Source organism: Phacochoerus africanus, chromosome 12, assembly GCF_016906955.1.
Source record: "Phacochoerus africanus isolate WHEZ1 chromosome 12, ROS_Pafr_v1, whole genome shotgun sequence".
Classification (NCBI taxonomy): Eukaryota; Metazoa; Chordata; class Mammalia; order Artiodactyla; family Suidae; genus Phacochoerus; species Phacochoerus africanus.
The window spans coordinates 28,958,181-28,973,549 of record NC_062555.1 but is presented as its reverse complement, the minus strand read 5'-3'; the positions used below and the strand labels follow the sequence as shown (position 1 = coordinate 28,973,549).

The window sequence follows — 15,369 nt, the reverse complement described above, 5'->3', positions numbered from 1 at the left end:
CTGCCTCGGTGGGTGAGGGCTTGCTGCCAGCCCCCCCCACCCCCCCATGGAGGTGCTCGCACCCGGGACCTCAGACAGAACTTCGGTGGGAGAAGTGGCAAGGTCACCTGTGCACCTGGGGCCAGACCGCCCGTCACCCCCGCGGGGAGAACACGCTGAAGTTGCCATCAGAGGGACTGAGCTGACCCCATGTGACCCTCCAGAGGGAGGGAGGACTCGGCTGGACCAGAGGCCTCTTTCCAAAGAGGGGGTCGTGGGTGTTGGAGCAGCGCTGGGGGTCTTGGGCTCTTCCCTGGAGATCCAGTCCCATCGCTGGCGGTAGTTGTGTGGTCAGGTCACCGTGAACACCAGCAGTGACTTCCCTGAAGCGTTGTCCCTGGGACACACAGGGTTGGCTTCCTGGGGGCCTCTGGTCACAGCATTGTCATCAACCCAGCCTAGGAGTTTCTATTTAAAGGTCTTACTTAATACGGGCTAGGCTGTCAACTCGCTCACATTGAGCTCCAGGCCAGCTGTCCTCGAACTTGCGCCTACACCAAGCTCCCCTCACACGTTTCCTGTGTTTTCGTCATAAGTCATGTTCTGTCTTCCTTCAGCTCAGACCCCAGACAGCCCAGCGGCACAAGCTTGGGGGCATTTTGTTTGTTTGTTTGTTTTTGGCTTTCTAGGGCCGTACCTGCAGCATATGGAGGTTCCCAGGCTAGGGGTTGAATCAGAGCTACGACCGCCGGTCTACAGCACAGCCACAGCAACGCCAGATCCGAGCCGCATCTGTGACCCACACCCAGCTCACGGCAACACCGGATTCTTAACCCAGTGGGCGAGGCCAGGGATCGAACCCATGTCTTCAGGGATACTAGGCGGGTTTGTTACCACTGAGCCACGTCAGGAACTCCTAGGGGGCTGTTTTAAACAATGAAATCGCCAACAAATGCATGAAAATACAAAAAGCGCAACACTAAGTAGACTGTGGAAAGGCCACCTGTGTCCCATATGCGGAATGCGGAGGCCACCTCTTTTGACCTCAGCTGGGAGCCTGTGCACTTGGGGACTCGCGTTTTTCACTGCTGTCCTCCCCACATCTGCAAGTGACCAGGAAGGCCTGCGGGTATTGTCTGGGGTGAGAAATACCTTGTGATGAGCGGGTGACTTCCCAAACATGGAACCCACTAACAGTGGGGACCAGCGCCCGGGGGCTCCTCGGGAGCTGGGCTGTAGTATGACCTGTGCCGTGGTCCCTACGGCCAGACAGACATGGGGCTGGCACCCTGCTCGGGTGTGCCTGTGGGCACAGGCGCAGTTACTGACGGTGCTGCTCTGTCCCACTCGCCCGCCAGGTCCACGGACGTGGGGTTCACGCCCCCCTCGTCCCCTCCCACTCGTCCCCGCAATGACCGGAATGTCTTCTCTCGTCTGACCAGTAATCAGAGCCAAGGGTCAGCGCTGGACAAGTAAGAGCCAGGAGCCATGGGGGTGGGGAGACTGCCACAGGGACAGGGAGCCCACGGGGCCAGTCCTTGTCACGGGCAGGCGAGGCAGCAGGCAGACCCTGGCCATGCTGTCCTGGCTCCTCTCCCAGCACTCTTGCCCTTTCTGTGCTGATGGAGCATGCAGGACCTGCAGGAGAGGGTGCGAAGGTACCACAGGCTGAGGCCAGGCAGTCCGGTGGCCTCCCCAGAGCTGCCCCTGAACCCCCTCTGCTGACTCTGATTCTCCTCTGAAGGCCCTTCCTTCAGCTTCAGATGCCCCTCCCACCGCTAATGCTCAGGCCCCACTCCAGTGCCCTTGGGAGCTTCCCCCACCCCCGCCGCAGGAGGCTGTCACCTTCACAGGGGGCTCAGGTCGGCCACCTCCCAGTGGGCTGGGCGTCACCTCCTGCTGCACCTTGCCTGTGCGTATGTGCTCTCGCTGGAACCATAAAGCAGCCACGACAGTCGTCTTCCCTGCTTTACTAAGAGATGAGGCTCCAAGAGGCCCTGGACACCCACCTAGATAGTGGCCCAGCGGGGCTGAGCGCTGGCTTCTGGTCCCAACTGCGGGGCTCAGCTCCCCACCCCCTATCCCTCCAACTCTGCTGCCTCCAGAGGGCTCCTCTCGGCTCTAGCAGCTTCTCTATCTGGTTAGATGGGGTGGTGCTGTCCTTTCGGGGGGCCCAGGCTCCTAGGGGCTAGTCCTTGTCTTCGTCAGCCCCTGCCCATGGACGTGCCCCATCCTGGGTCCTTTGCTCTTTCCCCGAACCTGCTTGGCTCCCCTTGCAGGAGGAGGGCACCAAGCCAGCCCACACCAACCGAGGCTCCCACACCTTCACGGTTACAGGTCCCTTTCAGCAGTCCTGGGAAGGACCCTGGCATCCCAGTCCTGGAGGCTTGCAGACCTCCGTCCCGTGGCCCCAGTATTGGGCCCACGTGTATGCAGGGCCAGCCCCCAGGGACACAGGACATGGGGATCCGTGGGACCCAGAGGAACTGCTGGGAGTGGCCAGCTCCCCGGACGGGTGGGAGTGGACACAGCGTCGCTTAGGGGACAGGGTGCCCCCAGCTTGTACAGCGAGGTGGCCAAGAGCCTGGGACCCGCGAGGCCATCTCCACGGCCCCTTCCTACCCTTTAGCTGAGGGGCGTCCCCAGCTCCCAGGCCGGCTCCCCAGCTCCTCCCCCTCATCCCTCCACCCTCCTTCCTCTCCTCTCCGCTCCCCCGCAGAGAATAACCCCCCTCTGACCTTCTCACGCTGCTGCCGCGCCTCTGCTCCCTCGTGTGTGTTCCTCTCTCCCCCTAATCCAGCTAATTTTCTGCCCCCAGGTCTGATGACAGCGACTCCTCTTTGTCCGAGGTCCTGAGGTACACAGAGAATGGCTCACGGCCCCCTCCTCCCTGCACCCTGGCCTCAGCATGCGGCCCCCCCCTCTCCGCGGCTCCCCAGACCCCCTCCTGCCCTTCTCACCCTGATTCCTCCCTTGTGGGCGCTTCGTGGCCTCTGACTGTGCCAGGCTGGAGCTGGGGGCTCGGGGAGGGTGTGGCTGCTGGGGGCTGGTCTCCTGGTGGGCGGGGCGGGGCCGGGAGCCTGGGGGCCTGGACCCCTGTGAAAGGCCAGGTGGCTGCTGGAGGGGTCGGGCTGTGCTGGGCTGTGTCAGTGGCATGCGCCGACCTTGGTTCTGAGTAGGAGTGCAGGAGACCTCCCCCCCAACCCCTCGCCCCCACCATGGGAGCGAGCCCCAGGAGCTGGCAGCCCTGAGCCCTGCTGGGAATGGGCCCCCCGCCACTGCCCTCCCAGGCACCTGGGGGGACCCATCGCACCTGCCTCTCCCATCTGAGGAGGGCTACCCTCTGAAAACGTGCTCTCCCCGCAGCCGTCTTGGGCTCCCCACCCCAGGCCACACGGCTGGAACCAAACCAGCTTCGGAAGCGGGGAGGTTGGGTGGGGAGGTGCTGTTCATGTGCGTGCGAAACCTGGGGGTGGCTGGATCTGTCTGAGCGCCGTCCTCGGGGGAGGGCTAGCGGAGTCCTGGGCGGTGGGACAGTGGTCACGTCAGATGCTCTCAGCCACAGCATCACTGCCAGGGCTGTGCTCTCTTTAGAAAGAACTAGGACATACTTTCAGGCGTGCACATACTCAGCCAGGGGCTGGTTCCCCAACACCCTCACGGAGGAAAAAACCCTCATTCTCAGAACCTCCGGGAGGCTGGCATGTACCAAAGTCCTCAGGCCGCTCAAGACAGGCCCAGTTCCCTGAGTGTTCGTGGGGAAGGGGGCTCCTCCAGCTCCCCAGAGAGGCCCGGACATTCTTCCCCAGAGCTGAGCAGGGTCTCTAGAGGGGCTTAGCCCTTTGTAAATGGCAGTCCCAGACCTGACCATGCTGGTCCAAAAGGCCTTGGGTAGGGGTGTGTATGCACCTGCCTGCATGTCTCTGCATGGGCATGGCAGCTGGCCCTCCCTCTCTGCACCCCTCGCCTCTCCCTGGGGTCACCGACATGGCTCAGAGGAGCCCCTCCAGCTCTGGGGCCTCTGCCCTGCCGGCTGGGGCCTGGAGCATGTGCATCCTAGGTTCCGGGTCAGGCAGGCAATGGAAGGGAACGGCCCAGTGGGGCTTGCTCCCCATGCTGCTCAGGATGGCGACTAAGAGGCTGCTGGCCGTCAGGCCCCTGCCCACGCAGCTCTCAGACCTGGGGGCTGTGGCTGGAGCCCACGGCAGCCTGAGTGCCCCTCCACCTGTCCCCTCACCCGGGAGCTTCGCACAGCCTGGCCATGGTCCCTGGGCTGACAGGCGCCTCTCCCCTCTCTCCCGGGAAGGGGTGTCATCACACCGGTCGGAGGAGCCAAGGGCGCGAGGACGGCCCCGCTGCAGTGCGTGTCCATGGCCGAGGGCCATACCAAGCCCATCCTCTGCCTGGATGCCACGGACGAGCTGCTCTTCACTGGGTCCAAAGGTGCGTAGAGCCCAGACCCACCAGGTGGGGTCGTGCCCCGCCCCTTCCTTCACCAGCGCGGGCTGTCATGGAGATGGGAACCTGAGGGTGTGGGGTTGGCTGGCTCCCCACCTGTCTCGGGTCTCTGGCCGGAAATCGGAGCTCCCTACCCTTGGCCTCCCCTCCTAGCTGTCCCCTGCTTGGGGCTCCATCCAGCACCCACTTCCAGACCTGCCTTAGAAACACCAGGAAGCTTGTCAGTTGCCCCACCTGTCTGCTCATCTCAGCCCCCACCTCCACCCCAACCCTCACAGCTATGCATTTCCTATGGTCTTGGCAACAGGAGTCATGGTTACTTAATCACAACGACAAAGTCAGAAAAGGTTGGAGTTCCCGCCGTGGTGCAGTGGGTTAAGAATCCAACTGCAGCAGCTCGGGTCGTTGCTGAGGCTTGGGGTTTGATCGCTGGCCCAGCGGCGTGGGTTAAAGGCTCTGCATTGCTGCAGGTGCGGCATAGATTGCAGCCGTGGCGTGGAGTCAATCCCTGGTCCAGGAACTTCCATGAAAAAAAAAGAAGTCAGAAAACATTACCAGCAGAAAGAGCAGCTGTGCGGTCACAGTTAACAACGCGTCCACACACCTACGTGGCGCGGTCACAGCTAACACGTGTACACATACCCACATGGCGAGGTCACGGCTAATACACGTATACACACATGCATGGTGGCAGAGACATAGCTGTGGGTCTGGGTCAGATTGATTGATTCCAAGTTTTCCTCGAAGATTTTGCTTGCCTTGTTCATGGGTCAGCTCGGAGCAGGCGTGGGAACTTTATTGTAGCCTGGCACCCTGGCCGTGCTGGCAAAACTGGGGTGGCTGTGGGGCATTTGCCTGCGAAGCCCTGGTCGCAAGGTCTGAGTTTGTCCAGCATGCGCACCCCGGGAGCAGGTGCGGCCGTGTTCCCCCCCGCCACCCCACGTGGAATCCCCTCCTCTGGGCATCCAGGACCACCTCCCCCAGCTGTGGTGACCCCAGGGGATGTCAGGATGGGCCTCCCCGGCCCCCACCATGACCCCTGCCCCTCGGCTCCCACGCAGACCGCAGCTGTAAGATGTGGAACTTGGTGACGGGCCAGGAGATCGCGGCTTTGAAGGGTCACCCCAACAACGTGGTCTCCATTAAGTACTGCAGCCACTCCGGGCTCGTGTTCTCCGTGTCCACCTCCTACATCAAGGTGTGGGACATCCGGGACTCGGCCAAGTGCATCCGGACCCTCACGTACGTTCCCCGGCGGTGGGGTGGGAGCCAGGGCCCGGGCCCCGGGGACCCCTCGGGATGGAGGCCCTTTAAAAGGCCATGGATTTGACTCTGAGGGACAAGGTGAGATCCCGGGCTGGGGGCGGCTCTGGGCCAGCAGCGGGGGTCCAGCCCTCGGCCTGCCTGGCTGCTGCCTTCATCCCGCTCCAGGCCTGCCCTGTGGGCCTGAAAGAGCAGCTGGGAGTCGGGGTGAGACCAGCCGGCAGCAGTCCCCACACGGTGCTGGCCACCAGCTGCGTAAACGGGTCCCTGGGTCCTGATGCCGGAGCCTGACTGGGTCAGGCAGGTGGATGGGACCAGACCGAGATGAGGGCGTCCGCAGGACAGGTTGTTTCTCAGCAGAACAGGTTACGTCTCACCTGTTGTGTAGGCTGCAAGCTCCAATTTGCTATGGAATCCGATCCTTAACAAAGTGTCAACAGAGGATTCCTAGGGCAGGAAAGGATTCTGTAAGGTCCTCACACCTTCTTCATCCAGGTGCTCAGAACGTACCAGCAGGAGTGAAGCCTGGGGGCTCTGGGTGATGGGGACATGTCAGCGCAGGCTTGTCCATTGTCATCACCGCATGTCGGGTGGGCATGGGGGCAGGAGGGCAGCGCTGTGCGTGTGCAGGGGCCGGGAGCATCTCTCTACCTTCTGCTCAGTTTTGCTCTGAACTGAAGCTGCCCTAAAAGAAATAAAGTCTTTAAAACATGCACAGAGTAGACAGAATAGGAGTGATCAGCCCTTTTCCCAGAAGAGAGGAGACCCAGAGAGGTTTAATGATTCCCACAAGACCTGGATTGAAACCCACCTGGGGGCTTGGTCTCTCTGAGCCCCGGCCCATGCCGACCTGGGCTGCAGTGGAGCTCACCCCAGGTGAAGCTGTTGCTTCTGTCAGTCAGGGAGGGCTTCCTGGAAGAAGCGGGTCATCAGCCTGCGTGAGGCTTGCCAGGTTTCCTGGCTTGTGCAGTGGGACGGCTTTGACTCCTGACTCTGCCTGTCTCCCTCTGGGGCAGGTCCTCAGGGCAGGTGGTCTCAGGGGACGCCTGTGCCGCCGCGTCCACCCGCACCATCACCAGCGCCCAGGGGGAGCACCAGATCAACCAGATCGCCCTCAGCCCCTCCGGCACCATGCTCTACGCTGCCTCGGGCAACGCCGTCCGCATCTGGGAGCTCAGCAGGTCAGAGAGGGTCAGAGGGGTGGAGGGCTTGGCGGGGTGGGGGGAGGCACCCCCCTCCCTGGGTGCAGGTGTCTGGACCGGGGCCTGGGTGTCGATTTTACCCTGAGGGGGAAGAGCACCCAGGTTGGCATATTCACCCTGGGGCGGACCCCCAACCCCACCCCAGGGTCCCCGGATCCACTTCCCCCAGCTGGGCCTCTCCCCCAACAGGTTCCAGCCCATCGGCAAGCTGACCGGCCACATCGGCCCTGTGATGTGCCTGACGGTCACCCAGACCGCCAGCCAGCATGACCTGGTGGTAACTGGCTCCAAGGACCACTACGTTAAGGTACGGGGACAGCCTTGACCTGGAGGCTGGGGTGGGGGGAGGGGTCATTCTCAGGCTCCTCCTCCTCCTCCTCGGTACCCGCCCCCCCCCGCCCCGCCCCTCGCACTCAGGTGCCTTGAGACTCATCAAAAATAAATGGATTCCTGGGATTTATGCAGAAAAGTAACTCCAAAGGAGCAAGGAGGGGTGTGCGGAAGGTCAAGATTACAGCGTGATTTTGTAAATGGTGAAAAATTAGAGCTTCAGTGTCTACAGGTAGAATAACAGTCAAGTAAATTAGGGAAAACCCGCACGGGATGCTGTGCAACTAATCACATGATAAAAACAAAAAGCAGGAGTTCCTCTCGTGGCTCAGGGGTTAACAAACCTGACTAGCACTCGTGAGGATGCGGGTTCGATCCCTGGCCTCGCTCCGTGGGTTAAGGATCCGGCGTGGCTGTGGCTGGGGTGTAGGCTGGCAGCTACAGCTCTGATTCAACCCCTCGCCTGGGAACCTCCACATGCTGCCCTACAAAAAACAAAAGACATTAAAAAAAAAAAGAAAAAAAAACGCAGGAGAAACACATACACACAAAGGGCACAAAACGCAGCACTGATTCTGTTTGCTCCCTGGTTACAGCACTGAAAACAGACCTGCAGGGTCAGAGACGGGAAGCAGTAGGTAAAAAGGCAGAGTGTGGTGGGATTAGGGCGAATGCCTTTATTTAAAGTACAAGTAGTAGCATAGGTATTTGTTTAAAAATGTAAACATTTCAATAAGAGGCTGACACCCTAAACCCACCTTCCTCCATAGCAGCCATGTGCTGACGGTGGGTCACCCCTGTGTTAAGTCAGTCCCCCTTCCCCCAGCCCCCCACCTCCTGAGCCCCTCTCCACCCTAGTGTGCCGGCCCCCCGGGGACCTCATTCTGGGCGCCTGGCCTCCCCTCCTCCCTGGACTCCCTCTACCCTCTCTGCGCAGATGTTCGAGCTGGGCGAGTGTGTGACAGGCACCATCAGCCCCACCCACAACTTCGAGCCCCCCCACTACGACGGCATCGAGTGTCTGGCCATCCAGGGGGATATCCTATTCAGTGGCTCCCGAGACAACGGCATTAAGAAGTGGGACCTGGAGCAGCAGGAGCTCATGCAGGTGCCGCGTAGGAGGAGGGTGGGAGAGCTGGGCGAGGTGTCCCCCAGGAAGGGCCTGGGGACCCTGCATCCTGGGCCAGGGCCCCCCCAGGCCTGCTTGGTCTGCACCCTCTTCCCTGCCCACCCCTGTGCCGCGGCCACCCCATGGCCGGCATCCTCTCCCTCTCCCCCTCCCCCCATGCCCACCCCCTGGGCAGCACCCTCTCCCCCTCCCCCCATGCCCACCCCCTAGCCGGCCCCCTCTCCTGACCCCACCATCCACCTTCATGTAGCAGCTCTCAGGAAGGGGCTGCCCCCAGCCCCGGGTCTGAGCAGTCACTCCCTTTTCCAGAATGGTTCTGGGGTCCCCTGACCCCTCTGAGGGCTGGAGGCTCTCAGGTTTGAGCCTGGGAGGGTGGCAGGAGGACAGGCTCTGGCCCCTGCAGCCCCCTGCACAGCCCAGCAGGCCTGGTTTCTGGACCTGTGATGCTGCCTGGGGAGGGCTCTAGAGCCGGGGCAGGTCCCCCGCTGCCCACCCTCACGGCTGCTCCTCCTGCAGCAAATCCCCACGGCGCACAAGGACTGGGTGTGCGCCCTGGCCTTCGTCCCCGGCCGCCCCATGCTGCTGAGTGCCTGCCGGGCTGGCGTCATCAAAGTCTGGAACGTGGACAACTTCACACCCATCGGCGAGATCAAGGGCCACGACAGCCCCATCAACGCCATCTGCACCAACGCCAGGCACATCTTCACGGCCTCCAGGTGGGCACTGGCACGAGCGCTGCTCCTGCCCCCCACCCTCCCCCTGGCGTGGGCGGTGGCGGTAGGGGGCGTGTGGCAGCTGTCTCCACAGGCTTAGATCCCAGGGCGCCCTTGGCCCTCATGGAGCGGCCCCTGCGGGTGGGGATGGGAGGGTGCCGCCCGGGCAGGACCGCCCCCTCATCTTCCAGCCCATCCTTCTCAGCACAAGCACAGCCGTCTTGACCCTGTCATCCAGGCATCTCAGACAGAGCAGCCCCCCTGCCACCCCGGGCCCCAGCCTCCTGCCCCAGCTCTGGTCCCGCCCACCCGGGATGCCCAGGCCCGCTGTCCCGGGGCAGCTGCTCAGAGGGTCTCTTCTTTTTCCTTCTTGTTCCCACTGCGTCCCTTCTCTCCGCCTCCCCTTCCCACCTCCTCCTGCCTCTCCCCCTAACAGTGACTGCCGGGTAAAGTTGTGGAATTACGTGCCTGGACTCACCCCCTGCCTTCCTCGCCGAGTCCTGGCCATAAAGGGCCGAGCCACCACCCTGCCCTGACCTCCCTCCCCCTCCCCCTCCCCCCCTTCCCCCACCTCCCCCATCTCCTCCCCCTCCCTCCCTCCCATCTCCTCCCTCTCCTCCCCTCCCCCACCTCCCCCACCCCTCTCTCTCCTCCCCCCTCCTCCTTCCTCCCTCTCCCCTCCCCGCTCCTCTCCCCTCCTCCTCTTCTCTCCTCCCCTGTCTCCTCTCATCCTCCCCCCACCTCCATCTCTCTCCTTCCCCCTCCACCTCCCCTCTCCTCTCCCCTCCCCTGGCCTCTCCCCCATCTCCCCTCCTCTCATCTCTCCTCCCCCTCCTCTCTCCTCCCCCCCCCTCCTCCCCATCTCCTCCCTCATCCTCTCCCACCTCCCCCCTCTCCCTCACCCCCCTCCTCTCTCCCTCTCCCCTCCTCATCCTCCCCGTCTCCTCTCCCCCTCCCCCCTCTCTCCCCCCATCTCTCTCATCCTCCCCCTCTTTCCTTTCCCCTCTTTCTCCACTTCGATCTGAGCTGCTTCTTAACGGTACGAGATTATTTTACTCCCTCCTCTCCCTCCACATCCTGCTTGCCCCACCTGCCCCCCCGCCTTCCGAGCATGAATGGGGGACAGACCCCCCCCAGGAGAGGGGTGCCTGCTAGCAGAGGGCAGAGGGGGCGGCATTCAGGCCTGGGCAGAACAGAACCAAATAGCAACAACAAAGAAAACCATGATAAGAATCCTGCTGGGGCCTCGGTGACTGCAGGCCCCCTCCCTCTGCCCAGCACGCCTCTACCCCTGCAGCCACCCTTGTCCAAAGCCACGCTTCCCCTGCGCCCCAGCTGTCCGGGCAAGCTGGGGAATCCTGCTCATCCTTAACTTGGGGATAGCCAGCCAGCCCCCTTCCAGAGCTGACCGGCCTTCTCTTGCCCCACCCAGTGACCTGACGGTGAAGTTCTGGAGTGCCCGGCGCTTACCCAGCGGCTCCACCTAGGACCGAGGTCAGAGGATGGTCCGGCCCTGGCCCGGCAGCCTGGACAGCATGGAGGGGAAGCTGGGGCCACTGGGGCGGCGCCCTGGGACAGAGGGTGTGGCCTGCCCCTCCTGTCCTCCTACCACCACCACCCCCATAGGATACTGTCCCCCACCACCCCCCCCCGCCTCTTAGGGACAAAGAGGTGGGGAGGAAATTAAGCTGTGAAGCCAAAGGGCGGTTCCCCTCATTTCTCTCCCTGCAGTACCACCCACGCTGCCACCTCCCCAACGTGGCCTCGTTTTCTCTTGCCTATCTGGCCATGCCCTTTGGCCCAGGGGGCCTGAGGCGGAGGGAGGCAGCCTGCATGCAGCATGCTCCTTCCGTAGGCAGGCATCCCCTCCATCCTTGGCCCAGCCACTGCATCTGCCTCTGAGCCCAAAAAGCTAGCCCTCAGGTAACCATGGAAACCAGGTGTAGGCCGCTGGTCCTGCAGCTGACAGCGTAGCCCCTCAGCCACCAGTAGCCGCTCCCCGTTGACCCCAGCCACCCCTGGGTCCCTTTCTGATGGGGCCACGGTGGAGCTGCCAGAAAGATTCCTTTGGGGAGATGGCCAGGATACTTCAGTTATTTAATTTATTTCCTTATTTTTATTTTTGCTGTCGCCTCCTGGAAACTGACTTGAAGTTTCTTCCCACATGTTTATTCCCTCAGCTCTGGGGGGGGGGAAACGCAGGAATCCCGAGGGGGACCCACCCCCGCCTTCCCAGGCTGCCCCTCCGTTTGCAGAGGAGGCAGCGCCCCTTTGACTGCAGCCTGGGCCCATCCGTCCCCACCTCGCCCTGGGGCCACCCCCCTGCAGCCGCCTGGCGCGTCAGTGCCTTCCTCCGTCGGGGCCTGGCGCCCATCCGGCAGCCTTACACCAGCCACGCCCGCGGCGCCACTCGTGTCTTCTCACCTCGGGGCCCCCACCCGCTGCCCCCACTCCTAGAGCCCTGTGTGGCCACGTAGGAAGCAGCTCGAAGGACTGTCCCCCCAGGAAGGGGCTGGGATGGTGCACCTGGCCCAGCCGTCCCCATCCCCTGTGTCTCACCCCAACCTGGCAGAGTCCCCCGTCTTTCTCTGGTTCTTCAGGGGACACACGTTCACGCCTTAACCGGCACGGCGAGGGGCTCTCCCTCCAGGGCCGGCCGTGAGGACGGACTTACTGAGTTTCTTTTTTTCTCGGGGCTGAGGACCCCCTGCTCCTGGGATGTTACTAAATCTGCATCCTGGTAGCAGCACGCTGTGCCCAGCCCTCCTCTGCCCAGACTTTTTCTGACACTTACGGTCTCGTGCTTTCTGGCCTCGGTGTGGGGGCCAGGCCCCAGCTCTGTTCAGAGGACACGGTGACTTTTGGATCTCCTGGAGGTGGCTCTGTGGGGCCCCAGTGCACAGGGCTGCCTGGCGCACAGGGTGGAGAAGGGAAGAACGCAGCCTGTCCCCTCCCCTGCTCCATCGTCCCCCGCTGGGAGCTGCCCCTCTTGCTGTGAGGGGCCTCTGTGGGATACGGGGGCGACATCGGGAAGCAGCAGGGACACGCTCAGTGCCCGAAGCCTGGGACAGTGTCTCCAGGACTGGAAATCCCTCCTGCTCAGCCCCCCCACCCCAGGGGTGCCGGGAGCCCCAGGGCAGTGTCTTCCTGCCCCGGCCCCCTCCCCAGCTCTACCGGAAGCTTCAACTTTACAACCTGGAAGAAAGAATCTGCATGACTGTTTACAAACTACAGAAACAAAAGACTGGATGCCCGGCCCAGACACCCCAGCCTGGGGCCACTGGACCGTGGCTGCGAGGCCTGCCCGTGCCCAGAGGAGCCTTCGGCCGCGAGAGATGCTCGGCGTCCTTGCCTGTTTCTGCTGTTGTGACGGGTCCGCTACCTCACGGCAAGGCTGGCTCTGCCGTCCTGGCTGGAAGCATGGAACTCGAGGTCTGGGGACCAGTCCCCAGCTGTGCTCCCTCTCAAGTCCTCCTGCTCCTTCAGGGATGTCGGGGGCTCCCAGCACCCCTCGTCGCACAAGCACCCTAAATGTTGGAAGCACAAAACGTGACTGGAGCACAACGCAGGGCTCGCGGCAGGTGGCAGGTGGCCTGGTAACCGGGCACAGGAGGCTCCCTCCTCCCCCGAGGTTCTGCCCCGGGAGCTGAAGGGGGTGGGGGGGGCCACCGGGGATACCTGGGGCTGCCCAGGGCTGCCCTCACCCAGGCAGGGCTTGGCTCACAACCTATCCTAATTCTGGGACCCAACCTACTACGTCTGCCCTTGTTTGCCCTGCCCCTCATTGCCCCCCCCCACTCCCCGCAAGGCTTGAGGCTGGCCCTGCAGGCAGGCCACAAAGGAGGGCTGGGGACCCTGGAGCCACCCCACCCCCACGCCCCAGATCCTTAAATACCTGATTCCAGGCTCATCCCAGCCCCACTGAGCCTGACAAGCCTGGACCCATATCCCGTCCCTGGGCTGAGCCCCAGGAAAGCTGGTGAAGCTGGTTGGGGATCTCCCCAGATCGAACCCTATTCCGTCCCCACTGCCCGTGGCCTTCCCAGCACAGTCCGGCCAGGCCTCTGTTCTCAGTGTTACCCAGCCAGTGTTCGCTGCCTCCTCCTGGGCTGGTCGAATCCCCGAGGCAGCAGCTGGAGGTTGCCAAGGAAGGCAAGGCTGGCACACCCAAGCCTTTGAGGGGGTCAGGGAGCCGCCCTCAGGCAGGGCCGTCTGTGGGCTGGGCTGGTCTCCCTGCCCACTGCCCCCGCCACTGTTCGGTCCCGAGAAAATTTCCAGCCTGGTCGTCTGGCCCTGCTGCCCAGAAGGCTGACTAAAGCACAAAGCACCGTGAGGAGGGAGGCTGTGTCATCCAGACCTGCCGCCCAGGGTGGTGGAGATGCAGGCCGGCAGCTGCTGTGAAATGGCAGGTTCCTGGCCTCTCCCACCGCGAGGCCCCAGCTCCCGGGCAGCCTCCGAGGAGGCTGGGCTGGATACCAGCTCATCCCTGGTCCTTCAGCCCCCGCCTGGGCCCAGCATGACCCTGGGCCCTGCCAGACCCTGGGCTCCTTCCCACCCAGGGGCTCAGCCCGGAGCCTCTGTCCCTCGGCTTCCCTAGGCAGGAAGCAGCGCTCCTTGCAGCTCGGCCGGGCCTCTGGGTCCAGGCTCAGGAGCTGGGGCTTGGCCGGTGGCTCCCGGACCCTGCCCTGCCTCTGATGTACAAGGATAGAGTCCACAGGGATGGTTCTGGTTTTTCTAAAACATCTGTGTTCTCTCCCCCCTCCTCCCTCCCGGTGCGCAGAGGAGCCCCCAGCACACCCCAGGCCAGCCCTTGGCCCCGAGGGCCTCGCAGGAAGCAGGGACAGCCCTGGGAGGAGCCAAGGGTCAGAGAAGAGCCCTGATGGAAGCCCTGCCCTGCCCACCAGCTCTTTTCTAGCTGTCCCCTGCCCACGCAGGGCGGGAGCACCGGTGTATATGTGTTTTGTACGTCTGCGAGGACTGTACATAGTGTATGGATGTTATTTATGCTGTACATTTCTGTTCCAAGACTGGATGTGTGTTCTAAGAAGCCGTCGTAAATAAAACACGAACGACCAGAGTCTGCGCTGTGGCCCTGAGGGCAGCGGGTGATGTGCTGCTGGCCCTCCCCTGGAGGCGGGGGGGCAGCGGCAGGGGCTGGTGGCAGGTGGGGCAGGCCGCTGGGCCGGGAAGGGTCTCCTGTGCAGCGAGTTGGGGGCTCGCTCACCGAGGAGGCGTGTCAAGGGAGCTGCTCTCTCGGGCCCTCCCCGACCCCCAAGTCACCTCCTGGGACAGGTGCAGAGCTGGAGGCCAGGACGCCAGTGTGTCCTGTGAGCCTGCTCCCTTCCACACACTGTTCCAGGCACCCTGCCATGGGTTACCACCCGTGGATCAGGCAGAGGGCGTTTTTTGTTGTTTTTGTTTTGTTTTGTTTTTTGTCTTTTTGCCATTTCTTGAGCCACTCCCGCGGCATATGGAGATTCCCAGGCTAGGGGTCTAATCGGAGCTGTAGCCACCAGCCTACGCCAGAGTCACAGCAACACAGGATCCGAGCCGCGTCTGCAACCTACACCGCAGCTCACAGCAACGCCGGATCCTTAACCCACTGAGCAAGGCCAGGGATCGAACCTGCAATTTCACGGTTCCTAGTCGGATTCAGTAACCACTGAGCCATGACGGGGACTCCCAGAGGGCTTTTTGAAATGAGCTCTGTTTTGAAATTTCACTTGAAATGAGTTCAAGTCTCAGGAAGCATCTCGTCTGCGATCCCACCTGGCAAGGACGTCCCTGTCCCCAGTGTCAATTGACCTGCTTCCTTGGGCAGGAGGCTCTGTGGGGACTGCATCCCAGACACAATTCTGTCCCTCCCCCGCCGCTCAGGAGGAGGGGACCGAAGCAGAAACGGTCACGGAGGGAACAGTTCCACCGCCCGGTGTGATGGCCAGATCATTGCTTCTCGGTCTTCAAACTTCATATTCTTTTGTTCTTTCACCCCACCCCCCGCCTGAAAAACCCTCTGTGCTCTGCCTAGAAGCCCCGTTCTTTTTCACAGAAAAATATCTTTGGGTCTGTGAGATGGCAAACAGCTCCAGAACACGCCTCTCCCCCTGCAGGACACAGAGCTGTTAGCGTAAAATGGAGCCGCATCCTGCCCTTTAGGCTTTCTGGGCATCGGCACCTGTAACTTAGGGCTGTACCTCCAAACCCACAGTGCTCTGATGCCTTTGTGGCAACAGCAGCCTGCATCAGCCCAGTGTGTGATTAGCCACCCAGTCAGGTTTAGCTCTACGGAGGAAAC

The 15,369-nt window shown here is 62.5% G+C and overlaps 1 protein-coding gene across 5 annotated transcripts in view; it reads left to right on the top strand.

The window, feature by feature from the left end:
- The window catches only part of KIF21B (kinesin family member 21B), a 46,303-nt gene extending 32,152 nt beyond the window's left edge, over nt 1-14,151 (top strand). Inside the window, exons 27-35 of one of the 5 annotated variants that reach the window (XM_047754586.1) lie at nt 1,338-1,451; nt 2,798-2,836; nt 4,286-4,422; nt 5,499-5,679; nt 6,717-6,881; nt 7,092-7,209; nt 8,170-8,340; nt 8,878-9,077; nt 10,507-14,151. In XM_047754586.1, coding sequence (XP_047610542.1) covers nt 1,338-1,451; nt 2,798-2,836; nt 4,286-4,422; nt 5,499-5,679; nt 6,717-6,881; nt 7,092-7,209; nt 8,170-8,340; nt 8,878-9,077; nt 10,507-10,561 — 1,180 coding nt within the window. In that variant the 3' untranslated portion in view covers nt 10,562-14,151. Of the gene's footprint in view, nt 1-1,337; nt 1,452-2,797; nt 2,837-4,285; nt 4,423-5,498; nt 5,680-6,716; nt 6,882-7,091; nt 7,210-8,169; nt 8,341-8,877; nt 9,078-9,510; nt 9,632-10,506 lie in introns of those variants that run through there. The other 4 variants (XM_047754584.1, XM_047754587.1, XM_047754585.1 and 1 more) reach the window with 4 other exon arrangements.
- Nucleotides 14,152-15,369: the final 1,218 nt, after the last annotated feature.